This window comes from Vidua chalybeata, chromosome Z (assembly GCF_026979565.1).
Source record: "Vidua chalybeata isolate OUT-0048 chromosome Z, bVidCha1 merged haplotype, whole genome shotgun sequence".
Classification (NCBI taxonomy): domain Eukaryota; kingdom Metazoa; phylum Chordata; class Aves; order Passeriformes; family Viduidae; genus Vidua; species Vidua chalybeata.
Window position 1 is genome coordinate 29,478,418 of NC_071570.1, and position 27,356 is coordinate 29,505,773.

Consider the following 27,356-nt stretch of genomic DNA (forward strand, 5'->3'; position numbering starts at 1 on the left):
ACATTGTTTTAATAGTCAAGTAATACATAAAAAGTGTGCCAGTGGTTTCCTGCCTTGATTAAAACTGCATGTTTTAACTACAAAACATCTAAATCCAAAATTTGAAGATTAATATTCTTATCGAAAAGGAAAATTCAAAGTAGGTTTCAGAACAACCTGCAGGTTTAGCGATAGGAGTTCCAACTGACACCACAGCAAACATACTGATTTAAAAAATGAAAAGAAACAAGTGCTGCAAACCTGCTCTACAGATCTGTGGGAAAGTGTGGGTTACAGCTGGATATGACTGAATGACAAAACAAATCTAAAGGAAACTTAATTTATATGTAGCATGGGTCAAACAGAACAGATAAAATAACAGTATCCATTTTTATTCATGCTTTCTATTTACATCTATTTTATTTATGTTAAATTTTTAGACACCTTGCAACTTAACATGTAAGAAACCACTTGATTTTGCTCACTAAGAGAGAAAAATAGGAAAATAATTAGTGCTTAAGAGTTAACTGTGCAATAATGACTTCCAGGACTTTTTTAAAAAACATGCATGAATCTAAGCCACCATCACAATGTTCAGCCCTTTTAACAGATCTCATTTTGAAGTCAGGCATGCAATGAGAAGGGTACCTGATTTGCCTGGCTACTCAAAAGTATCAGGTACTTTGTGTATCCTGTCTAATATGTAGGCCTACTAAAAGGCTTTTGAATATACAGTTCCAGCAGATGTGCATGCAAATTAGGCATAGAGTTATGTACCAGTTCTTCAGAAAATCAAAGTATTAAAAGTTTTTTCAAATGAGTAATCAACCAGAACTTATCCTGAACAGTCAGCATCTTGCAATTAAACAGCTACTCCTGCAGGTTTCTATGGTTCAAGAGACATGGCACAATTAAATCCAATGGTAGAAATGGCTCTGATAGTGGTGTGCCTGCATGCTAACTGAGATCCTTGGTCAGTACTGTACATAAGTATATGCCTAATTTAAGTATGCACTTACATACAGCCAATTCAATACACACTTAACCAGGTAAACTTATAAAATGCTTAGGCATTTAGCCCTTTTAAACAGGAGTTCAGTTAGGCACATACAACTAAGACGATGACTCAAGTTCACAAAGTGACTTCAGTAGAAGCCTAAACTTTAAGTATACGCATCATAGCACTGAAATAACTGAAATCATTAACTTGCTGAATTATTGTTCAAGAAATCCACTGAACATTTCAGGTAGGTTCAACACTATAGCAGCTCACAGAATGAACAGCATGCATAAGTAAATTATAAAGTTTGCAGCATTATTTCCAGATATTTTGGTCTTTCAACAATGTAAAGTTCTATTTTAAATACAAAAATCAAGTAGGTTAGTTCCACACCACAAAGAAAGATTCATTTATTTTGTTTTCAAGAATGAGAAAGGGTCTATTTCTACAGACAGAATCCTAAAAAATTGCCTGTATATTCAATGACACTGTCTCTCCAGAATAACTTTTACAGTTTTTAAGTCCAGGTCAAGTTTTAAAAAAAATTCTACAGAACACTGTTGTGTAAAAAAACAAAACAAAACAAAAAAAAACCAAAACAAACAAACAAACAAAAAAAAAAAAAAACCAAAAAAAACCAAAAAAAACCAAAAAAAACCAAAAAACTGCAGTATCTTCAGTATCTACCTTCATATTCTTTAAATAGTTTTGAAAAACAAATTAACATGTGAGTCCAAATAACTTAATGAGTAAAGAGCTTTAAATTTTGCAGTTTTACCTGTGTGATTGTATTTGTAAAAGGAATACAAGCCCACTGAATACATCAGAACATGCAGGTTATGACACAACAGTTTAGGACAATTTATTTTAAAAATAATACTTTCATTTTTCGAACATGGTATTTAAAATCTGAGTAAGAATGAGGTGAAGATATTTATTTTCTAATGAGGGAGCAGTCAAAATAATGATGCCGTATCTATACCACATCCTTAGACAGATTTCTTAGAAGCTCCTCTGCTTAGCAAACTACAGGTTCTATGATCATTTATTGATTCTCCCCTTTGCAAAACAATCTGGAAGCAAATGTACATTGTCACAGTGTTGCTTAAAGGCATGGTTGTGACTGCTACTTTTTTGTACCATTAGTCTAAAGAGCCCTAGACAACCTAGTCCATACTAGAATCCATTTTGCTGAAAGCTAAACAGAATCATTTGCATCAAACAAGTACTAATAACAGTATTTTTATTCTTCAAGCACTCAAATTAATTTCCAACTCTTTGTAGTGAACCTACACAGTCAAGCCTCACATCCAAAGTGCTTCTGCAACGTATTTGCTTGTTTTAAAAAGAGTTCACAGTCTACTATAAACATTAAAAAGGTCATTATTTTCCTGCTATTTTACATCAATGGAACACGTATGCTTAGAAATAAAGTAATTTCTATTAGATCCAACTTATGAATCGTAGTGGACTTAGCAGAAGCGAATGAAGAGATTACAGCTACTGGCAATTACAACTGTCACAGCCAAATTCAACAAAGATCACAAATCAAAGCTCTTCCCAGCTGCAGTGCAGAGTCTGGTGAAAGGAGTGAAAACAAGAGATCCCAGTGCAGCTGGCTGGGAAGAGCAGTGCCTGAGGACTAGACACACCACTTTATCCACCACCACTTCTGTTTCAGGGCTTCTGTTTCACAAGAAGAACATCATTTAGAGATCAATCATTCCAGCATGAACTGCCAGGGCTTCTGAAAATCTGAGATGACTGGAAAACCCCTTTTTTTTTCTGACTTTAGTGGTTTTTTTAAAACATCTTCCTGAAATAATTACTACTAGAGCATGTCAAAGTGCAACACACACGCACCCACACAAAGAAAACTGATTCAATCTTCCCACAAGTAACAGTGTTAAAAGACAATGTGTCTCACATAACACACTCCAACCAAAACTTCAGGCTGCATTTGTACTTATGAGTGGTAAATAGTTTTTTCTGAAAGTTACAGAAAAAAAAGATGAAATCTTACTACCACTGATCTCACTGGAGCAAGGTTTCATCAGAAGTAAACAAGTATTTAATGACATTCGATATTCATAAAAGTTCAATTTCAGAAGTAATTATTTTAAACTCATCATGTTAGACATAAATAGTAAGCCTTCTTTTAAATAGCTGGTGCAACATAAAATAGAACACTCTGCTGAGGGAAAGTAGCAGAGAAATACTATGACTTTACTTTCTAAAGTTGCTTTCTCCCAAAGTAAGAGTTTTAACTGTCCTTTTCCAAGACAAACTCATAAAGCACAACATATGGAAGAATAGATCTCGAAACACTATTCCTGTCTTCTGACACAATGTACTCATCTGCTGAATTTAGATACTTAAATTCCAAATCAAAGATATCCTTAATTCAGAGCACTAAAAATGAATCATATTCTAAATTCTCCATATACCATCCACCATTCATAAGCAGCTTCAGGTCAACTTCAAAATCAAACACCATGAACCCTTTACAAACATCATTTTACAGAACTGAAGTACCAGTTCACAAGTACAAGGGAAAGAGATTTAACAGAACAAAACAAAAAAGGGACAAAATAAAATAAAAATAAAAGAAACAAAGGAAAGAAAGCAAAATAAAATAAAAACAGAGACAGGGCGTCCATCTTCAGCAGGTCAGACTTCGATCTCATTTCCCCCATGAAGGTTTCACTTGGCGGCAGGTTTAGTGGCATGGCAAACAATGCCTAACTCAGGCAAGTGTAACAGGTCTGCCTTGGCCAGTCTAGTCATCTAATAATGCACAAATATCACACAGAGAAAACATACAAAACCAAATTAATAGTCAAAATCCATCTACCAGATAATGTGGACATAAAATTTAGAAAGATTAGGGTGGCATCTTTGTTTAGCTTTCAACCTTTGCATTTTCAAAGCATATTTAAAGAAAAACCTACCAATACAGACACACACAAAAAGTCGTATTTTCACAGCTTAATAAGCTTACTTCACTTACAATTACAATTTTGTTAAATTGTTCATCAACTGTCACATACTTTACATTGATTTCATTCTGTAGTGATTTCCTCCTTTATTTACCACTCTTTAAACACACTCCAAATTTCAGATTTTTTTCCTATTTTTTTGAACCAGGTTTTTAGATTTCCACTTTACCTCTCCTCTATGTTTACCTTCACACATTAAATTTTTTATTACTGTCAATGTTGGTCAATGGTAGCATAAAAAGCCATCACTACTTTTAAAACCCATGATCCACTTCACTGACTCTACTAACAGTGCATCATATGACACATAGTGAAAAAACCCTTATGCCATGGTCTCCAAAGCCATACTTATTTCACACAATAAATTAATCAGAAAGCTAAATTTGTATAATTTCACATATTTTTATAAATGAGTGATTTTGATACGAAGTTACAGAGAACAGCATTCTGATATCAAAAAAGGCAACCTCAAAACCCAATCACTTGTTCATCTAATTATGCATACATTACTGTGGAGTCCAGAATGTATCTGAACAGTGACCGTGTTTTCTCAGAAATGCCTGATCAGCCAGTTATGAATAGAGCTGGAACAAGATTTGCCAGAATTCTGACTTATTCTCCTTTCATTCACTGTCTACCACAAAAGACACATGAAAATGTAGCTTTACCTGCCTGTTGCCATATCACGTCAGGCAGTAATCTCATCACAAGAAAAACACCAGGAAGTGTTGTTCCCTCATTAGGCAGCCATCTTCCCTCTCTGGCAATACTGAACCAGTGTTAAAATCTTATTGATGAAATATAAAACTAAGATTCTGAACAATCTTCTGTCTATTTATTTAGGGGCAATTCTTCAACTGGAGACTCTGGTCCCCTTAGCCTCTACACAGTTTCCAGTCCATGTATATAGCAATATTCTCTTCGTGGCTTAAGAACAAGTTAAGAATATGAAAACAAAGAGCCTCCAAAACAAAATACAAAAGGAACTAAAAACCTAGGCTTTACAAAGATAAATGTATGTGCTGCATGACCTGCCTAAGAAAGCTACAAGAAAAGGCAGTATACTGTAGGTCAATATGGCCTTTAGTGAAAGTACTTTTATACTTTGTGAAATTTTGGAGATTTGTCAGTTTGTTAAGAATGTCCCAGATGAGTATTTTAGCAGCACTTACCTCACACTATTTAGATCATGATGCAGCAAACATGCCAAAACATGGTGCTCTGGGACCTTGTTAACAAACTGCAAGAAGTCAATAGTATTTTTTTGAACCAAAACCTGACTCTTGCAGTTAGAGATGTTAATAAGAGGTATTTCTTTATCTGCTGCAGTTTACAGTTCAATCACTCTACATTTTGCTGTTCATGGCAAAACAGCAATTAAGTTCAAAGTACAGTCAGGTTCACTCCATCAGCTGGAATGATTCCATTCTGAAGAGGCAAAAGGTCCAGTACCAGTCAGAGGCTAAATTCCACAGTGATCCTAATGAAGTCAATGGGGCTCTGCCTAAATCCATTGATATGCCTGCCACAAGAACTTGCTTCATGTAATTGTATTCAAATCTAGGATGCTTCTACTAACAACACAAACTGTCTTGTACTCAACACATCTGTAAAAACATGGCCTCAGAGCTAGGGGAAGGAACATCTCTTAATGTAAAATTCATCAACTATTTTATCTTATGAGAGTTTTAATGTAATTACATTAGTAATATTTTTAAGAACATTTAATGCAATTACATTATATCAATAATGTTTTTAAGAACACTTTATGATGGGAGCATTCTGGACAGATCACTGCATATTTAAACAGATATCCAAAACAAAAAAGGAGTACCAGTATACATAATGAAAGTTTTTTATGGCACATGAAGTACATTTTCAACAGTAACAAGAAGGAAAAATGTTTGTTTAAAAATTAAACTAGCACATAAACATTTATATTCAAACAGTATTTTGAATGCTAAGTATCTTGGATTAGATGACTCTAAAATGGCCAAATGAGTATATCACGTCTGTAAGACAAAACTGGGATGCACTCTAAAAATGCAGAAATAATCAGTATATTTAAAAAAGCACAAATCAGCAAAAAAAATCTCTACAGCAAAGGTGACACATTAAGATTCAAACTGCAATGTTAAGTGTCAGGAAATTGCCTGATCTTCTCAGAGCTCCATTGACTTCAGTGGGAACTCTGTGTGCAAACACACTTGCCTACACAAACCATAGTGAAAGGAATTATTTTCCTTTCTTTTCCTTCAAAATACGTAATAACTATGGAAACCTGAGTTATCATAACTTAAACCAACTAGCTTTTGGCTATTGCTGAATTTCCATTAAACATGTATAACTGGGGCTTTTTTAATTCAATTTTCAATTTTGTTTCAAGGCCTTTTTTTTCCAAAAAGCAATAAAATAAAATAACACAACAACAGAGCATCACCTTACATAGAAAGCTTAAAACAATTAACAAACACAACAAAGACCAACATTAGAGGAGAATGTCTAAAATACCAACCTTCTGCACAAGGCACAACTATCAGAGCTCTGTCAATAAAAACCGTGTTAGTTAGATGCTGGGCCACACCAACACTCGATGCTTCACGAAACTTAATATAACATACTTTGGAGGAAAAAGCAAGAGGTGCGTTGCTGCAAGATAAAAGGAAAAAAAACCCAATTAGTCTTAACTGTATGTACGTATTTTCAACTATTACTCCTTAGGAAAACAAAAGGTTTTTTCCTAGAAAAGGAAGCCTAAAGTATAGAAATCTACTAACTTGCTGTATCAGTGAGAAAAGATGGAGCACTTTTTTAATGAAAACTTACATAAGCCAAAATCACTAATTAACAAGACTAATTTTCTTCTATTATCTAGCTACACAACACTGAATAGTACATTTTAAATTACCATTTTAAGGAGCATATTTATTTGACAATTACAATTGCCAAATAATAGTTTATTTTTTTTTCTGAAAATAATCTTTGTTTAGGAAAGACAAACAAGAAACCCTGCCATTTTTTGGTGGGTCCTTCAGATATTAGCCTGTAATAATCAATATTCTTTCTCCAGCTTTCACAAAAGTAGTTTTATTAATTCTTACAAAGATAAAAACAGTTCATGAGAGGGCTTTCAAATACTGGGTCTTAGCTGACTAATGTAACAAAAATAATTTGCCTCAGTTCAGCACAATGTAGCATGGAGTAACATCGGAGGAAGTATGAGCAACTCACCGTATGGCTACAAAAGGGAAAAAAAATTTGTAATTCGTTTTTCCATTGCACTGTATGCCAAGAGAGAACATTGCAATCTTGATCAAAACCACTTAAGTTTGCTTTAAAAATTGAATCCATAGTCAATATTTGTAACCTTTATATTAGCAGCTTATTTCTTCACATGAAGGAAGTACAGGTAAATATTCAAAGAGAAAATACAGTATTGCTGGAATATCAGCAATTTTCATTTGAAATCATGGAAAAAATGTTGCATAGACTGTTTCACCCTGGTCCTGTCACAACCAAAATGGAAATACTTGTCAAATTTCTGGAAGCACCAGCAGCAGTTCAAGTTTAACACAAACCATCTTGGAGTCCCCTCGAATTCCAAGGACGTGTTTCCCCCAGTTATTCTGTGAAATTCTATTAGATTTCAGGATTTACATACAAATCAAAAGTTTCAGACACATGATCTCATCATATTAATTATAAAAATAAACAAAAATGTAAGCCTGAGTCAGGCAAACCAGTATGTTTCTGGCTACCAGGACAGTAGCACAAATATATAATATCTAGAGATGGCCAAATTCAAAATGACACTCAGAAACATCTATGATGGAAAATTCTGTAAGAACAGACAACACTGTGGAAGAAAAACTAGACAGGGAGTGGGAGACACATAAACATGAAAGTCAATGTCATACAATTTAGAGAAACATTTCAAGGTGACTACATTTCTTCTGCCCACTTTTATTTATTAGTGATGGGTAATGCTTTTACCATTTCAAGTTTCCACATTCAGGAAGGAAATAACTGCATAAAACAGCTTCTGAGCCAGCTGTAAGGTCTCGGTTGAGACCAGTTTCCAACATCAGAGGTGACAGCCAGCTGTGACTTTTTCAGTACTCTAGAGATACTTCATTCCCCACAAAGACTTCCATGGCCACAAGTAGTTTTTATTTGGTTTGGCTTGGTTTGGTGGGGGAGAGCACTCTAAGGGGAGGGAGGAGCTCATGTCTTGGAGTTTCTTGTCATTATTGTATGGTGTTTGCTTGTTTCTTTTAAAATACATCCCTCAGTGTTATAACCCAAACGGCTGAAGTCACCACTGAAGGTTCTATAGCCCACACTGCTGAAGACTTCTAAGATCTGCTGACTTGTTTTCCTTTTTTATTTTCTTTGCCAACTCAAAAATATAATTCCGCTCCACGGAGTTTCAGACCCCCACAATAATCCTTATAAATTTTAATATCTATAGAGCCTGCACTATCAAGTGTGTTTTTGTAATATTTACTCTCCCCTGTATTCCCTGATTTAGAACACAAAAGTTAAGTGGACAGTACGTTAAAAAATATTAGATGTCTGAACACTTGTGCAAATGAAGCCCTACAAAGACATCTTGATACCAAGTGTTTTCCAGAGGTTAGAAAGGAGAAATTCTCTACAAGGTGACACTCTCTACTAAAAACATATCAAAGTTGCATCAGGGGAAACTATTAAGATCTAAGAGATCTAAAATTTTAGAAGGTTTAATAGTGGTCGAGTCCTCTCCTTTTATGAAGGGGGCATCCAAAATCTTCTCATCATCCTTTTTAAGAAGGCTTTTCCTAAACAGTGAAGTCCTACTCTAATTCCTTTTGGTGGGTTTTTTTTGGTGGTGTTGTTTTTTTGTGGTTTTTTTTTTTTGTTTTGTTTTGTTTTGGTTTTTTTGCTAGCCTTTACTGAGGCTCAATTGAGGGAGACTCATGATCTTTTTCCTAGGTTACACAGCCTTGATGTCAAAAAGCAACTCATGTATCTCTAATTCAAAGTTACTAAAATGCAGTTAGTCTCTTTGAAAAAAAAAATTAAGAGGAAATAAATATCTAGATAGTATTTCGACATTTCTAACATTTTTGTTTCACTTTGCAGGAAGACAGCAACATTCATCTCCTAACAGAATAAAAATCAACCAAAGTATTTCCTAAGAAGGATCTATTCAGAAATCTACAGTAATAATGATAATAATGATAATAATGATAATAATGATAATAATGATAATAATGATAATAATGATAATAATGATAATAATGATAATAATGATAATAATGATAATAATGATAATAATGATAATAATGATAATAATGATAATAATGATAATAATGATAATAATGATAATAATGATAATAATGATAATGCTACAACACATTTCTCTAACTCTCTCCAAATTTTCTCAAGTGGGGCAGGGATGTGGGGTGTGTGAGGTGTGGAGGACATGACCAAAATGAGTTATTCATATTCAATAGAATATCATGGTATAATTCTGCAGATCAGTTTTAAAAAGGCTCTGTGTGTTTTGCCTCATTGCTGTCATTACAGGACATAACAATTTTATTTATTGGACTACACAGATGACAACCCCTTTTCTCAGATGAGACTTCCCTTTTCTTGGTTAACTGAAGGTGGCCCATCCAGCTGTGTCAGAACAGATAAGGTATACAAGTGAGAGTGACTTGGGTGGCACTCCTCAATGCTAAACTAGGCTTTGCCCAAATATCTCGTTCATGAACAGAACACTTTAAAACTCCAAACTAGAGGAGGCCCCAAACCCCATTGCCAAGGTCTGGTATGGCATGTGCCTCCACCTCTCAATACCTGCGGGGTTACAACCAGAGCAGAACTTCCTGGTGGCAGAACACAGAGGCCAACCCAGTCTTGCCCTTGACTAGGGAAGGGTTATGACAAACTAGCCAGTCATCCAACTTTTTGTTAAACCAAAAGTTTATTCACCAAAAGAGTTCTAGCTTCCAAGACCACTCCAGACTATTCAGTAGCAAGCAGTACTACACAGCAGGTCTTTCCACACCTAATAGATACAGTTTGCGACTCCCTGCTTTCAAACAACTCATTCTGCCAAAACCCAATTGTTGCTCAATAAGTTTTTCAACATTTAACCATTCAAAAATCTTCTTAAGGCCACATCTGAAGGCTCATTCCTACACATGTAATTTTGAAGCCGACTCTGAAAGGCAGACTTCAACTGGGTTACAAGTGTATGGAACTTTCTGTGCATGTCTGGGACTAAGAATCCAATTACAGGTGTCACTGGTCTCCTGTTAAACTGAAAACACCACTAGGCCACAGCAGGGGCTAGCATACTAGAGTTCCCATCCAAGGCAAAAGACCTGTCACAACCTGCAAACCAGCTTCAGTTTCTAACTGTACTGCAAACTGACAGTGATTTATGTTTTGTTTGGGACACCTCTGCTTCCTATCCACTTGTCAATGAAATACTGTTTTACGAATTTATCACAATGTTATTCAAATACATTTTCAGAAAGCCAACAGGAAACACTTTTTTTTTTTTTAAAGGAAAGGCATTGGAGTAATTACTTAATTTTCTCCCAAGGTAGCAATTTGGAAGTCAGTTCAAATGTCCATAAGTAGGAGGCAAGGAAAACCATACTTTTAACATGTATGCATAAATAACGGTAAATAAAACCAAGAGTCAAGCAGGTAATCACAATCCTGCATTCTATCTCTGAAAACTGAATTCATCAGCATTATAACCTTGATTCACAAGTTATTCCCTACTATGGTACTGGATTTTAGTATTTTATGTGTATATACACCCTGGCAAAATTGTACATATTGGCATAAACATTTATTTGTGTATAAATGTCAAGAAAGTCCCCATTTCCCTTAAAACCTGTTATATAACCTAGTGAAAGACAAGAACAGCAGCTGCAACAAAAAAATCGATTCAGTCAAGAGAAAACCCAAAATATAAAGAAGCAACTATGGAACAAGTCCAGGACAAAGCCCTATAAAACTGTATAAAAATCCACAATATAGCTATCAGTAATGCATGTCTTATTTTAAGCGTATTTTTATGTATTTTTTTTTCTGAATGGTTGGTATTCAAATATAGGCAGATGTTATGCAGCTACGTAAAAACTAATGAACACCAACTTTTTTGGCTGTTCTCTTTTGCAAATCAAGGTTTTGTTAGCCTGAGCATTTTTGTATCAAAGTTCACGTATTGGGATGCTAATAATGTCCTCTCCTTTCCACTATTCCGATTTAATTTTTCTAAGAAAATACAAGGTTTGATAAGGCACATTTGTTATTCGCTTCCCAGTATAACTGCTGTCTCGAGAGAAAAAAAATCATCTCCTCCTGCTGATCATCGCCTTCTCGGGAGAGGCAACACTGGTATTTTGCAAGCCCCTGCATCTCCCACCTGAGCGCACCTCTCGCACGCCGCTGACACCACGCGAACCGCTATAACATAGGGAGAGATGTGACGCCTGGCATTAATTTACTTCATAAGCCTTACTGGGGGCAACTACGAGACAGGGCAGGTTCCCTCCTCTGCCCTCCGCAAAACCTCAGATACTCTGGCTTCTGTTCGAATGGCCCCTTCTCGGAGCACACGGTCCTTCCAACAGAAGGGAAAAAAAATTAAAAGAATAAAGGCAATCGGGCGACGGCGGGCCTGGAATTCCCCGGTCTAGCTCGCCTGCACCCAGCGTGGGCGAGGAGACAGACAAGACACAGAAAGCGAGTTTTTAGGAAAAGGGGAAAATCGCCGGCGCCGCCATCTTAAGTGCGGGCGCAGCGCCTTCTCCGCAGCTCCGGCCATACAAAGGGCAAGGACCACGTGACGCCTCCCTGGTGCCCGCAATCAAAATGGCGGCTCTGGCCTCCTGCCCCTGCCGATCCTGCCACCCCCGGCTCCTCCGCGCCCTCCCTCATCCCTAGGCTCCGTCGCTGCCGAGGGCGGCACGGGCTCCACTTACTCTGGGGGATAGAGACGCAGCTCCTCAATATCTCCCAGGAAGCCGAAGAGCGTCCGCATTTGCTCGCTGGTCACGGCCGAGGAAAGGTTGGTGACCTGGATGACGGACGTGGGGCCCAGGGGGAAGCCCAACGGGACCCCGATGCCGCCGCTGTTCATCATGGCGGCGCCTGCCCAGCCTTACCGCGCGCACCCGGGGGCGCGGGCCCGCCCACCGAGAGGGGCGCGCGCCACCGGCCGTAGCGGCCCCGCGGACGGGCGCTCTAGTGGTGCACTCGGTTACTCCCAGAAGAGCTCTCAGAGGAACTGGAGGCCCCTGCCAACGAGGCCTTCGGCCCGCCCGCGGCTTGGATATCACTCACTTCCCCAAGAGCCGCTTCCCCAGGAGCCACCTCATATGGAGCCGGCCGGGCCGCCGTGCGTAGGGCGGGACCGGCGCGGGGCCGCGCCCCGCCCAGGAAGAGGCGCGGTCCGTGAGGGCCCGCCCCTGCCTCGCGCTTTTCCGTGCGCACGGCGGCGGCTATGAAGGCGAGGCGGGCAAGGGGCTGGCCTGGTTAGCCCGTCGGCTGCCCGGGCCCTTCAGGGGTCAGACCCCGGGGAAAAATGAGATTTCCCATTTAATTGCGCGCTTGGTGTCCACGATCAGTAAGAGACAGTTTAATCACACCAGGGAACAGACCTCTGAACACACCCTCTGTCTAAACAGGAAGGGCTTGTGATAGAAAGGGTTATAAATGGTTCTGGTTTAAATTGACTGCGACGCTATCCCAGTGAAATTGATCTTGCCTGCAGTTGTAGTTCAAGTTCTTAAAAACTACATTGTCTGGAGCAAATGCAGCTGAGCACTTCATGTGTGGGCTATCACTATTAGGGATCAAACTGCTCTCTTTCCTAGTGGTATGGAGCTGTGCATCTTGGCACTGAAAGGTTTAAGGTTTCTGGCAGTTTGTAAGATTTTCCATTCCCCAACTGAGAAGAGAGTGAAGTATTTTTGAAGCTATCTGGGTTGAAAAATACTGCAAATTTGTGACAGTTCCCTGAGCAAGTAGGTCAGTTGTTACAGAATCTCCACAGATAAGTCTGGGTAGTGCTTCCTTTATTGATGCTCAATACATTACAGAAATGTAATTCCAAGCAATTGTCAGAAATGCATTTTATATAAATATGTTTATGCATATGTTTCAGATAGGGCTTATTTCAAAATTGTTATCAGTGCACTCACTCATTCTCTTTCTAAATGAAATCTGTATTCCAAAAGTACAAAAATCCGTTTTAAATACATTTTTCAGCCATTCTGTTAGCTTAAGTTGAGAGAAGTTTAACTGGAGCTTCCACATATTTTGTTATGTATTTTTGAAAATGAAACTGATACTATTATTCTACATATAGGAACCTTACATAAAATTTTGTTATGCTTTCACTAGATCATCTTATCCAAAGATGGTTAGCATAGATGTAGAAGCTATTTCTGCTATGAATATTCTTATCCTTTCTCCTTGCATCTCTCAGTGGGGGGTCCAAAATAAAAATTAACTCTAAAATTCACAAAGAGCCTTGTGATGTCAGAACTGACTGGGATACCCTCCTTCAGATAAAGCCTATAACAGTACATACAAAATTCTGAGCTACTCATCTGCTCTTTGAAAACAAAGCAAGCAAAGCAGTGTTTAAATTTTGTAATTATCAGTCCCTGCTATAGTACAAAATTCGTTTGGAAAATAAATTAATTTGTATTTCAAGAAGAATTGTCAAAAAAATCACACCAATCCCAGACCCCCAAAAATCTAATGCTGAAATCTTTGAGTTACATGTGCTGCCACTAAAAGGCTGGAAGCAAATGACTATCTTAGTCAAACCACTCAAAATTTAACGTGTTAAGGAGCCACTCCCTCTCCTATAATAAAAATCCTCCAAGCTCTTGAGAAAGAACAAGTTAAATAAAAAGAGTTGACATGCAGAAAGGGAATCGTTGTACAAGCAGTGCCCAAACATAATCTCTCTAATCAATGGCTAACAGACCTGCGTCTTACAAAATGCTGTAGGCCTAGAGAAAACTTTAGGCTATTTGGAGGTAAACTTAAATTCCAGGTTACCTAAATATAAAATGGTGAAGCTGTTAAATAAGAGTGACTATTAAGCTTTTGTCTAAGACTGTATTTTGTGATCTTCCCATGAGGATTAAAAAGCATTTACTGCGTAATGTTAATTGCATATACCAGTAGAAAAATACTGGCAATTCAGAAGGAAGTTACAGTAAAAAAGTGTTTTAGTGGTTCAGGAGAAAAATCTTTTCATTACAAGAAGTCAGCTTTTAAGCAGACAGTAGGTAGTCTGATAGAGGTGGACATCTCTGGTATTTGCTGTGCTTGCAGGGGAAGGGAATTGAAATAATATGAGGTAAAAGAAAGAAGCATCAGAACGCTTTCATCAGCTTTCCTTAAATGGAGCCTTAAAGACTTCAAAAATAATGTTAGTCACAGAGCTAACAATTATTTGATTAAAAAAAAAAAAGTTCTAAGTTTTAAGCAATTTATGAGAAGTGAAATTTAACTTCAGATTCAACAACTCCTGTAGCACTGGTAAAACTTGCCTCTGGAAATCTAAAGCCCTGGAGACTAATGAGAAAGCTCAAGCAAAAAAGATGTACCCATGGCTGAGGAGAACCAGGTTAAAGGAGTTGTTCACAGGCAAGGTCACAGGACATGATGGGATGTTTCTGTGAGCGCTGAGGAATCTAGCCAGGGTACTGTGTGGCTACTCCTAATTATCATTCAAAGTTATAGTGTTTGGGGAGGGGAATATCACCCCTAGATTCCAGATGGGCAGGAAAGGAGCATCGGTAAAATTAGAGAGGAAATCAGCCCCACCTCAGTCCCTGGGAAAGTGATGGAGCAAATTCCCCTGACAGCCATTTTCAAGCATGCTAATGGCAAGAAGACTGGGAGTTGTGAGTATGGATTTATAAAGAGAAAACTGTGCCTAACCACCTGGTAGCCTTCTGCTGCCATGAAATAACTGGCTCATGAATGAGGGGAGAGTAGCTAATACTTTTATCTTGACTTTTTCGAGGCTTTTGTAACTTTGTCCCATAATATCCCTTAAAGTATTTTTCTTTGACTGCTCTTTTGAAAGCAGTACTAGAATGCCACTAAAAGCCAATATATCTGTATAGCCTGTGCTACCTAAGTTTGTTTTCATACACAGTAACTTTACACCACTTTCCTTATTGTATAACCAAGATGTCAGTGTTTTGTGTAGATTAGTGATGCAGAACACAGGAAAACAGTTTCTCTTCTACAACATGAATGTTCCTTCTCTTGAATTAATCAAGAGGCATAATCTTTAAATGCCAATCTCCTACTACTCACAGTAGACTGTGGGTACAAACTACTGCTGATAATACTCTATTTTCTGTTTGTGCTCAGACACATGTTCCAGTTTCACAGACACATTTGCACGTCATATTAACTTGAACTAACTTTCAAATACAGACAAATCAGAACATTTCAAAGACAACAGACTTTATTCTAAACTCCAGCAGATCCACAGTGCTTCCCAAGTACAAGAAGTGGCTTTCATCCCCTTTCCATTGTTATACCTTTAAGGTTTATCAGGTAACTGCTCTCATTTGTATGTATGCCTTAGTATAATTTATGGAGTTTTTTTTTAAGAGTCATGTAGAACAGAAAAACATCTTACAGAAAACAAACTCTTAATTCTGTGTAGTAATCTTCAATCCATCACCTCTATAAAATAATTTAAGAAGAAAGTATAAGACCAATTTATATACCTACCCAGAAAAATAATGAAAATATTTTTCCCAGATAAAATTTCTAGTGTAGTAATTGTTTTTCCCAGATTCAAGTTTAAAATCTGCCTATGATGAGATTAACAGATGAATGCTACATGGTCAGTGTAAGCAGCTGAAACCAGTTTAAACTTGCTGCCTCTGGATGGCAGTCAGCTGTACAAGTTAGCATTGGTAAACTGAAACAGCTGTGAGATTTCTGCATCTGCTTTTTATCTATTTTACAGCAAACACATGAAAAAATTTAGAATTGCTGTCTTGAGCACAGCAGTTTCAATTATAAGAGTCACGTTAGCAGCTCTAGGAGTGTGTTGAGTGTGTTTTACAATGACATTCTTCTCCCCATAAAATTGTTTGTATCAAAATGGAGTACCTCTTCTTGACTTAAAATTATTTTTAAACTTACTTCAAAATAAGATGAAGGGGTTAGCTGACAACCTGAGATAGTGTTGCTAACTCTGAATCTTCAAGCACATATTAACAAAGGAGAAGGATTTCCACCACTGAGAGACTGGGAAAATGCACAAAAGCAGTTAAGATTTGAGAATCTTAATCTGAAAACACCAGCTACTTTCAAGGCAGCATTTCTACTTATGAAATATAGTATGTATTCTACTTGGATTACAGAAGCATTTTTTCTTCAAAAGGTGATTTTAGAAAACCCTTTTTAAAAGCTATATAAAAGCCTACACATCAGTAGATAAACTAATAGTTTTATTATATACTTTTAATACCCATATGTGTGACTAGGTATGTCTAGAGAAATGAAAGGGAAATGTAAAAACTCAGCTCTTTTTTTTTTTTTTTTTTTTTAAATTAAACTCTATGTCTGCTAGAAGATGTGCTACTTGCTGTTTTTCTGGCAGGATATGCAATTGGAACTGTTTGGGTAGGTGCCCACTGGAGCGAAAAAAAAGCACCTTTCTTCTTTGCTGTGAGGTTATCCTGCTGGGAATCACAGCACGTAATTCTGCATAAGGGGAGGATGTTTTTAAACCTCAAAAAACCCTGTCTGAACAAGGTAATTCAAAGGTGTTGGATAGAAAATTCTGAATTCACTTGGATGAATTTCTTCTGCTTTCCAGTCACATTTTGTAGGAGCAGGGCAAGAAGTTTTCTTTGTGGCATAAGAATATAATGGAATCTTTATAATTGTGAAGTTTGAGAACTGGAATAAAACTTGGTGCAGATAAGCATTAATGTTTTACTTCCAGCTTTTTTTTTGAAAGTGGCATAAAATAGGTGGCATTACAAAATAAAGTGAGTTTGTTAAGTAGTAACTCTAAAAAAATTACTGCTGTCTTCAAATGTCTTGAAATATAAGCACATAATGATTAAATCTATAATAGATTAACTATGTTTGCAATTAAATAACATCACACATTGTTTACTGCAGGGTCAGGAAATTACACAGTTTTCATAAAATTAAAAAGCAGCAGAAAAAAAAATTGTTTAGATGTTTTATCTGTTTGGGGGTTTTCAGCATGGTTTCTAACCCTTGCATGCATCAACTCCCACCTCATCATACATTGCTCATGCAAGATAGCAAATGAGACAATTTTACATGATTATTTCATTTTTCCAGGACTTAGTATTATGTCAGCTAACCAGCTGTTACTATCTATTTCAATATGTATTAGTAAACTTCAGTTTCTGAGTAGTGAAGCCATAGCTTTCAGCTGAAGTAGTTTTTGGCAGAAACATTCTCAGCAAAAAATACCTTCTCCATATTCAAAACCAGTTGTTGGTTATTCTGTTGTAAGTGGAAGTTCCTGCAGATGAAAATAAATCAAATATGCTAAAACACTGATGTTAAGAGCCATGGCACAATACTTAAAAACCCTGTATTTTGCCAGTGCATACTTAAAATTCCGTAGAAAGCTTTTACCCCTTTTTTTTGGGTTTTTTATTGTTGTTTTTTTTCTCCAAAGTTTCCTTCATAAATTACCAACTTTAGCAGTTGAATGAGAATTTCTCTGTAGAGCATCTGGTTCATCTGGTACTACTGTGTCTATGAAAAGACAGTCCATGAAAGGTTTGTCCCTGTCCCAGATGTATAAATACATCTGGCAAACAGGAGTGAATATTTTGCCACTTTTTTTTATTACTTTGAACAATACTAAAGCAGAAACATTTCAGCCATTTGCAGCATCCAGCCATGCCTCATGAAATGGATGCAGCGCAGAGCCACACTCCCCCTTGTGTTATGCAGCTGCAAAAATAGATGTTGCAGACTACTGTTATAAGAAATTTAATTCCTGGTGCTCTAATGATTGGGCCATGCAGAAAACTTTGTTACTTCAGCAACATGACTTTTCATGAGGAACTCTTTTTGGCCATCTCAGGAACCTTACCAGCCTAGTCATATGTTTTCTTGCACGTTCCCAATGCACCTCTAAAGCTTTTAATCAGGTATTGATCTAAATATGAGGGGCTGAAAGTGTTCTGACTCAAGTATTGCAAGCTATATGTTAACTGAATCTTTCACAGCTCAGTAATGGTTATCCACACTTGCAAATTACTTTCCATAGGCACAACGTCCTGAGCACAGTATTTCTGATGTAGTTTAAAACACTGGATTTAGTGCTCATTTCATGTTTTCTCTTCCTTTAAGCCAAACAGCTGCTATTTTTTCCATACTTAATGCTTATCCTTAATACAAAGCAATAGTTCAAATAGTTCAGATTGCAGAGCTGAAATACAAGTCACATTCTCACAGACAATATTCAGGAAAAGCGAACAAAGGGGAACAAAGAGATGGAAATCAAGGAGTCCCACAGAGAAGAGGGTCTGAACTGCAAGGAACTGTGATGCTGTCAGTACTTGAAACGAGGCTTTCAGACGACAGCAGCAGAAGAGACCAGATGCTCTTAGGAACCCTCTGAGAAACTTGAGGCACATGCTGCTGCCAGGTACAAGACAAGGGGGGCACTGGGGTCTGGGGACACTGGCAGTTTGTAGCAAGTGTAGTCAGCAGCCATTGGTGCAGCCTGCTTGGAGCCTTTGTTGCAGCTGCCTCTGCTTGGAGAGGGTGATCCTCCCACCCTTCAGCTTGGCGCTAGGAAAGAGGCTTTTTGGATCAGAGGGAGCACCTAGGCCCCCCCCGTGCCCCCCCCCATGACCTTTCATGCAAGACCTGTCCTGCTAAGCAGAGGAATTTTGGAACTCAGCAACTTGTGCAGCTTCGGGAGAGATAGGACCATAGGACCTCTTCAGACCCTACAGCTTCAAAAGCCCTGGCCCCACAGTGCAGTCTGTCACTAGCAGAACCACAGGTGGAATACCAGTGGAAGGCAATAGCTGGAAACTGGTGGCTTCTAGCACTGCATATAAAGTTTCTACAGTTTTAATGGTGTAGCAGAGCTCCAGTTTCTAGGCAGTCTCATAGATACTACAATAGAATCTTCTGTACACATTCCAAAATTGAATATAATCCATGGCAGCAGGGATACCATACCAAAAAATACACTTTCTCTCTGAAAAAGTGCCTTCAGGCAGAAAAACAGAATTTAGACCCAGTATTCTCAGATGCTTAATGAAAAAGTAAACTGTTATGAAATAATGTCCAAATAGGGAGCAGATATAGAAAACCTAAATAAACAACACTCCAGGGTCATCAAGGCCATAACATGTTAATAGTGAGAATCAGATTTCTCTATGGAGGAAGTAGAACAGTGTTAGTGGTATATCAGATCCACATACACAAGGACAAGAAGACAAAACAATTTGTGTTACCACATTGTTTTGTGATTTTCAAGAAAACTGGATGTAAAGCCAAATTTAGCTCTCCTGTGAAATTCTGTGCCTACCTGTTTAATTTTTTTACCACATTATCCTTGTACACCTCTTCAGAGTGCTTTTAGCATACTCTGAATTTTAACCCTACTCATTGACCTAGGCATCTCCCTCTGCCTATCAAAACTAGTAAACTTGCAACTAAAGTCCTCTCCTTGTGACAGAAGCCACTAACTGCCCTATCTGATTTCATTGCAAGACTGGGATGCACAAGGTCTGGCTGAGATGAAGTTAATTTTCCTTACAGCAGCCCTCACAGTGCTGTGCTTTGCACCGGTAGCTACAGAGTTGTTGATAACACCCCAGTGCTTGGCTGCTGCTGTACAGCACTGGCATAGCACCAGCGCCGTGTTCCCAATGTTCTGCCCCCCACCCCATCAGTAGGCTGGGGGTGAACAAGATCTTGGAAGGGAACACAAATAGGCCAGCTGACCCCATCAGACCAAAGGGTGATCTGTTTCATACCATATCGTGTCAGCTCAGATAGAAAAGCTAAGAAGAGGAGGATGAAGGTGGGGCATTGGTGTTTTACAGTGTTTGCCTTCTAGAGCAACCACTACCCATGCTGATGCCCTGCTTCCTGGACATCAATTGTTCATAAGAAGCAGAAAATAAAATTATTTATTTTCTCTTTGCTTTTATGTATGTAAACTTTCTCTTTTGCTTTAGTAAACTGCCTTGTTTAAACATACAAGCTGTTTTCCATCTTATTTTCTCTCCTGTGCAGCTGGGAAAGGGGGAGTGATAAGAGCAGTTTGGTGAGCACCTGGCATCCAAGGCAAGGATAACGCATCCCATGGGGTTATTCACAAAAACACTTATTTGTTGTGAAGAATCCAGTCTTGCAAGGAAATCACTTAGAACAGGCCTGTGGGCACTGAGATGCAGGAACACAAATAAGACTTTACTAATGCACACTGATTGAGTACTGAGGTCTACAGAAACTGTAGATTAATCAATAGTGTTATGGAGAATTTCCTAAAACTTAAATAAGTCAATTTCACACAGCTTTAAAGAGCATTAGTTTATTATCTATTCTCCATGTGTTACCTCAGAAACAGTCTTCTTATATACAAAAATTTGGAATGTTGAATAAATGCTGATCAATAGAAACATTACATTGCTGTTGACAAGGGAATATTTCTAAACAAAACCAAAATAATAATGAATGTTTTATTTTGTGTGTTGCTTATTGCTATGTCTGTGTTCATAAAATGCTTTCAAGTATATACACTTTTTTAAAATTCATTCAAAAAAGAAACTAAAAAAATATTTACATAATAAATACGTGGGAGACTTCATCTTTTCATTACATCAGTTGAACTGATTCTTTAATGAACTATTAAGAATAGAAAGAATTAACACAGTTTGCATCAATTTACTGCCATGCTGAGTAACTCAGGTTGCTGATGGATTTTATTCTATTCAAAATGTAGTTTACAATGCATTCAAACTGAAAAGTGCTGATATTGTCTGTCTCTCCTTTTGAATCCTGGTTGGACTTGATCAGGAGACATCTTTCTCCCACTCCCCACAAAATCATTTAGTTTGACATGTTTACCTTCACACACTGACACTGACAAAACAAACACATTTCAATTCACTGAAAACTCAAACATTTAGTGAGTAAAATCAGCATAATTCATGTTTTATTAGACAATTAATTTGCTAACTGACGGAAGACAAGCTTTGGCCAAGTATTTCCACAAGAAGTACTAAACTTCTTGCTATAAATCTCTAGTTAGATAGTTCTACCAGCCGAACAGTTTTTGGTAGAATTTTTCTGTGATACATAAATCTGAAAATTAAGTGACACAACAACATTTAAAACTTCTGTTACCATTAAAGCAAAATACAATACAGTATAATTTCTCAGTGATATATTTAAATGTACTGCAAAATGTATACAAAGTCAGTCCAAGATCAGTAAAGAATCAGTTCTGCTTTTTGGACTTTTCCCTTCTCAAAGATACAGGTTTTATAGAAGACCAAGGTCATTTAGGACTTGTCTGTATGTATCCCCATTAAAAGGCAGTGTGTGATAAAAAGAACATGATTAAAAGTAATGAACATATGATGTGAACAGTTTGCATTTTCAATAAAAAAATAGAAACTAAATAACAACTAAACACTGAAGCCTGCCATTATATAGCTATGTTTCTCATTCTTTAACAGCACACAGAAAATAAGTGAATTTTATCAAAATACAGCACATTTCTGCTAATATATCAAAAAAATCATATTCTATGTAAATATTACTGAAAATCAACTAAAAAGAATTAAAATATACAAAGAGTTGTTAAAGGGTTTCAATTAAAATTATTAGAACTATACACAGTACAATAAGCAATAGGTAACATCTTTGAAAGAAGTGCAATAATATTGGAGTTCACTTATTAAAAAAGTACTGCCTGTTTATTACTGCTAGCTATGTATAATTCTTTCTCTTCCAGCTCATTGTTCCAAAACTAAAGAAAGCTGGTGTTTTTGCTAGCTTTATTAAAAGCATTTACTTTTTGGGTTGAAAAAAGCGCTTATACCTGTCCCAAACTACCAACTTGTATGTAATTAAAAATGAACTGCAATAATTGAATATTGCTCCAATGACAGGCTAATTATTAACCCTAATTAAAAACAGTTATCGGTCTTCTATGGCACTTTTCCCTGGTCCATAACAAACGTGTATGAATTATCACTGCAGACTATGCAGTCTCTATTCAGTTACAAAGGAGAAAGATAATGTATCTGGTAAACAAAATTAATAGAAGCATAATTGAACCTTTTATACAGTAATAAGGAACAAAGGCAGCCTGTGGTAAATCACTATTACATTAATGTAATTAGAAACCCTTTAATGACTCTGAAGTGTCTAGTTCACATTTAATGTTACCTGTAGGAACAGCCCTTTAAGAAACCTCACTACGAACTGGTGGGTTTTAAGTACACCCTCCCTTTGCTCTCCATCTCACCACAGCAATTCTCCATCACTGCTCAAAGTTTCACAAACTTGCTTTGGTTACCTAGCTCCATGCGTATGGTTTCCTTTTTGATTAACAAGGCAATGCAAAGGCCAAACAACATCGAGATGTTTTTCATAACCTTTCCTGCATCATTTGTGTTTAAATTTATATTACAGGCAACAATCTTAAAAACTGGCCATTTCAGTTTCATTTTTAAAATCTGTCAGCTTAAAATGGAGTCTTTTTTATAAAGATAAAATTATCACCATTTCCACAAAATTGGGGATTTCCATAGCACAGAGAAATCTCTGGGCACAATTCCACAGTACAGTTGAAAAAATTATGTATGCAAGAAAACAATTAAACATAAATCACATGTGGCAAATGAATATTCAATGACTACATTAAGAACAAATCCTGTATAATATCACAAATTTGTAGTTACAGTCTTCCTAAAAAAAAACACCATAAGCTTTTATTGCATTTTCTATTGGTAGACGTACACGCCGGAACTAAACACTTTTTCTTCTCTCCTGATTCCAGATTTAGATAGCAGATAATTGTTTCACCTAACCTTTATTCTGTCCAACCAGCACCACCTTCCATCTACCCATTCATCTATACAATGTGCACATAGCAAAGCCAACACTTCATATCCCCGTTCGTATCTACAGAAGTGGTTCAGCATAACACATTAATATCTGGTGAATAAAAATAAAGGCAATAAACAGCTACAGGACAGACAGCCCTGCCATCTGTCCATTGGCTACAACTGAGGCTTCACAAAGCCTTGCACAAAGTTAGTAATGTGTATGAATTATCCAAAAATAAACCTACCATCTGTACAAAAAAACAACACAGGTTTGTTCTTGGAGGAGTGATCCTTAAATTGCTATAATGCTTAAAAAGAAGTTTATTCACCATACGCATTTCCAAAATTATTTCCTGTATGTTCTCTACAGTGGTTTTTCCCCCTTTAACCACAAGTTCAGTATTTCCTGTACAAATTTTGATCATAATTCTTTTTGAGTTCTTTTAATGTATAAAAATATGCAAAATATTCAGTTTCCCCTAGTCCTTCAATGAATTCTGTTGGTTTATCCCCACAATCCACGGTACTTATGAAGAAACTTCTCGCACTATGATGAGTTCCACTGCATTCTGAAAAGTCTTTAGCAGCGATACTGCTTGTCCATGATCAATATTGATGAAGCTGTATCCATTAGCCTAAAAAGAAATATTTAAATTTGAAAATGACAGTCTTTTAGTCCATGTTACTAAAACATATTTCATTATTTAATGTACATTTATTTAAGCTTTAAGGTCTCTATATGAATGAGCAAAATAAAACACTGCAGGTTACTTGAATTTGTACCCGCATGCTACAGAAAACTAAACTACCATATCAGCCTTGGAAGAATACTGCAAATAATCAAAAGAAAACTGAACTTTAGGCTATTAACATGAGTCATCTAATTCATCAGCTGTTATACAGACACACCAAAAAACCCCAAATGTACCACAAATTACGCATCCTATTTTAAGTATCAGAATATTAGAAAAGGCATCTGTGATAAATTAAAACTATTGACTCCTGCGACAAAAACATTAATGGCACTGGGAGTAATTTTTTTGTGTTAGACTCTGAGATAATTCCCAACTTATATTTGCGTGTGACTCTAAACAATATTGTTATTCTTGGACAACACAGACAGGCAAACACAGACAGGCCCAAGTGGCCTACAAAAGACAGGGAAAACATAGCTATGGCTCAGAGTGTACCAGTGCAAGATCATGCTCAACCTGGTCAGCAAAATGTTGCAAAAGGACAAATTTGTCCATTTAAACTGCTGTGCATCCCATCTTTTTCCCTGAGCCGCTTATGTGGTGACAGAGAACTGGATGTGCTCTCTATGCCTTAGCAGTGACATTTTGAAAGTTCCAGTTCTTATCCCATCACTGAACACTCACTGTTATTACCAGCTGAATCCTTGATTAGAAAGCTAGGGGTTTTCAAATATTTCTAGAGTTGCAGAGGAAGATTTATGTAGACTGTTCAGAGAGCAAAAGTGCCAACAACCCTTCCAAATCATAATTTGTACAGAATATCCTAGCTTAGTCTTAAGTCTTACTTGCAATTATCTAGTCACTAGTCATGTAGTAGATTTTTACTAGAAATATGTATTAGACATGCATTATAATATGCATGCCTATTGAATGTTTTACAGAGAACATTGCAATATCAAGCATAGTAAAGGCACTTTGGAAGATGTGATATTCATTAAAAAACTCCACATTAACTCTGAGTGGCTCAAGACAGAGTGGGACTGTCATTACTTCATCACTGGGACTATCACAGCTAAAACGAATGTGCTGTTAAATTAAAAAAAATACTCTTTGTTATGAGAAATAAAGTGGCTTCTGATTGTCTAAGCATGGAAATGCAACTTGTTCTCGAGCTCTTTTTCAAATTGAATTCCTTATTAAACAATAAGCAAAACCCAAGCAGTGCCAACATTAAAAAAAACTTCATTAAGTAATTTGATTTGTCTGCAAGGCATTTATAATGACAGGAATAAACCACTAAACAGAAATTACCTTTCAGGTATGTTCCACTTTACAAATATGTAACAAAGATGCTAGCAGTTTTTTCAAAGGTTTAACATGCTTCCTGTTCCTGTATGTGTTGGTAACCCTGGGTGTTAGGTTACCACCATCCCAGTATCAGTAAGAGAACTAGGACCTCTCTCACCCCACTGAGAAGAAACAAGCAGAGATTTATCGTGCTCATGAACAAGCCATCTTTTAGCTGGAACAACTTAGTCTTAGTTCAGTTTTCTTGTATGCCTTTTGGCTTTATTTTTCATTTGAAGAATTTGGCTGAGTTTTGAATTTGGCTTTGTTTTAGAATACAATTCACAGGATGTTGTGGTTTAATCGAGATACTAGTAAGGGCTGGGGTGTTTGGTTTTGGGCTTTTTGTTCTGTTTTTAGAAAACTGAAATGCAGCAGAGTCAACTCCGTCGACATTTTAATGATATGATGAATAATTATTTTTAACAAGCTCTGGAATTTAAGGGTAGCTAGAACAATGTTCAAATGTCCCACTAGCCCATTTTGGTTAAGAAAGTAAGGCACTATGAACATACTACTCATTGCCCTGACCCCTCCCCCAATAGCTTACGAGCTCATTAGACAACTTCAAACAAATCTGATACAGAAAAGGTCTGATAGGTACAGACTTCCTAGAGAAAGGAACAACACAGCTTGCAGTCCAGAAGCCCTGGCTCCTCCAATGCCTGACTTGGCTGGCCAGCAGCAGATGGGCAGCCAGGAGGTGCATGCTGTGACCAGCCATTCACCAGGCAGCAAAGGGGCAGCTCTGGCCAGGGCTCGTCCATGTCTGGCCTGCCAGCAGGGGAGAGGCAGCAAAGGCTGCCAGGAGCTGCAGCATGGAGAGGGATGTAACAGGAGAATGCAACTGTGGAGAGTGGCTGTCAGGGGCAGCTGCTGGTGTTCAGACAACTCATTGTTCACAACACTGCATGTGAATGACCACAAATGCAACAACTGAATGATAGTGTAGCCTAATGAAATGCTCCTGTTCTATCTCAAATGACATCTTTTGTCACTTCTTTTTGTCTTCAGATGTGTGAAAAATGTTCAGAATTTGAAAAAATGATCCACTGTGCTTTAGTCTGAGTCACTTATTGGTGTGTTAGGTGGCAGAAAATGAAAAGCTTCGTGCCGGAATGTATCAGGAATAGATACCAAAGAATGAATCAGGAAAAGATAGGTAATCTATCTAAAAATTAAACATTCTGCTCTTAGGTGCAAACTGAAACCAAACTGGTATATTATCTAGGCTAGTTAATGAAGTCATTATTGTAATTAATTACATTAAATACATTACCTGAATTATTTTATCCCCTGGCTGTAACAACTTAGATGCCGGTCCATCTGGCTGCACTCTGGTTACAAATATGCCCTTGAAAAACAGATGTAGAAATATTTTTGACAACTTTTTATGAATAACAGGATAGCAACAAACAGATGTAATTCAAAGCATTTTTTCTATTTTCCATCCTAATCAGAAGAGAACATCATACTATTCTACAGGTCTCTGGCTTTTAAAACTGCCTCCCTATTCTGATGTTAAAATTCTAGAATTATCTTTAAAGATAATTGTGATCTACCTTGGTTTAATTTGGTAGATGCATATATCAAGACGAATTATTTACTACCAGAAATAGAGCTGTAAGCTAAATCACTGTCTCTTTTATAAGAGGATTCCTAATTGTACACTCTACAATTCACTATCTCAAACCTGCTAACTGATAACTAGAACTGTTAACCACTGCAAAAACTACTCATATGGAATAATTCTCTATACTGTCATTCAAGTGTGACCACCTACAACCTTGATTTTCTACATAATTTTCCAATTTTCTCCCTTCCATCCTGGCGTGCAGTGGTTTGGTAAATATATATATTTTCTTTTCTCCCATTGCTGAACATGAAAAACATTATAGATTAGAAGGCTTTCAAGAAGCATTAGTATAGAATACTTACGTCATCTTCTGGTCTGAATGGATTTCCTCTCCCCCCAACTCCTCCTGATATACTAAATCCAAGTTCTGGATCCTTGTCAACTCTCACTCGAATCTAAGTGATTACAACCAAAGTTAGATGAATTGGCTGAAAATCTATTTTAAAAGCTATTGTAATGAAATTATTACTAAAGAATTCAGGCGAATAAAAGCTTTGAAATGAAAAAAAAAATTAAAAAGCAGGTCAGAGAGTATTGTATCTCATAATATTA

At 37.2% G+C, this 27,356-nt stretch overlaps 2 protein-coding genes across 7 annotated transcripts in view; both read right to left on the reverse strand.

Moving 5' to 3' along the window:
• SREK1 (splicing regulatory glutamic acid and lysine rich protein 1) overlaps window positions 1-12,546 on the reverse strand; it is a 33,695-nt gene extending 21,149 nt beyond the window's left edge. Inside the window, exons 1-2 of the mRNA XM_053931387.1 lie at window positions 11,973-12,546; window positions 6,494-6,627 (exon numbers count right to left, since the gene is read on the reverse strand). Of these exons, the coding sequence (XP_053787362.1) occupies window positions 6,494-6,627; window positions 11,973-12,133 (295 nt within the window). The 5' untranslated portion in view covers window positions 12,134-12,546. The remainder of the gene's footprint in view (window positions 1-6,493; window positions 6,628-11,972) is intronic.
• An 8,037-nt stretch (window positions 12,547-20,583) lies between these two features.
• The window catches only part of ERBIN (erbb2 interacting protein), a 115,319-nt gene continuing 108,546 nt past the window's right edge, over window positions 20,584-27,356 (reverse strand). For all 6 annotated transcript variants that reach the window (XM_053931338.1, XM_053931337.1, XM_053931335.1 and 3 more), the window contains 3 exons: window positions 27,107-27,199; window positions 26,448-26,522; window positions 20,584-23,761 (listed from right to left, as the gene is read on the reverse strand). In XM_053931338.1, coding sequence (XP_053787313.1) covers window positions 23,654-23,761; window positions 26,448-26,522; window positions 27,107-27,199 — 276 coding nt within the window. In that variant the 3' untranslated portion in view covers window positions 20,584-23,653. The remainder of the gene's footprint in view (window positions 23,762-26,447; window positions 26,523-27,106; window positions 27,200-27,356) is intronic.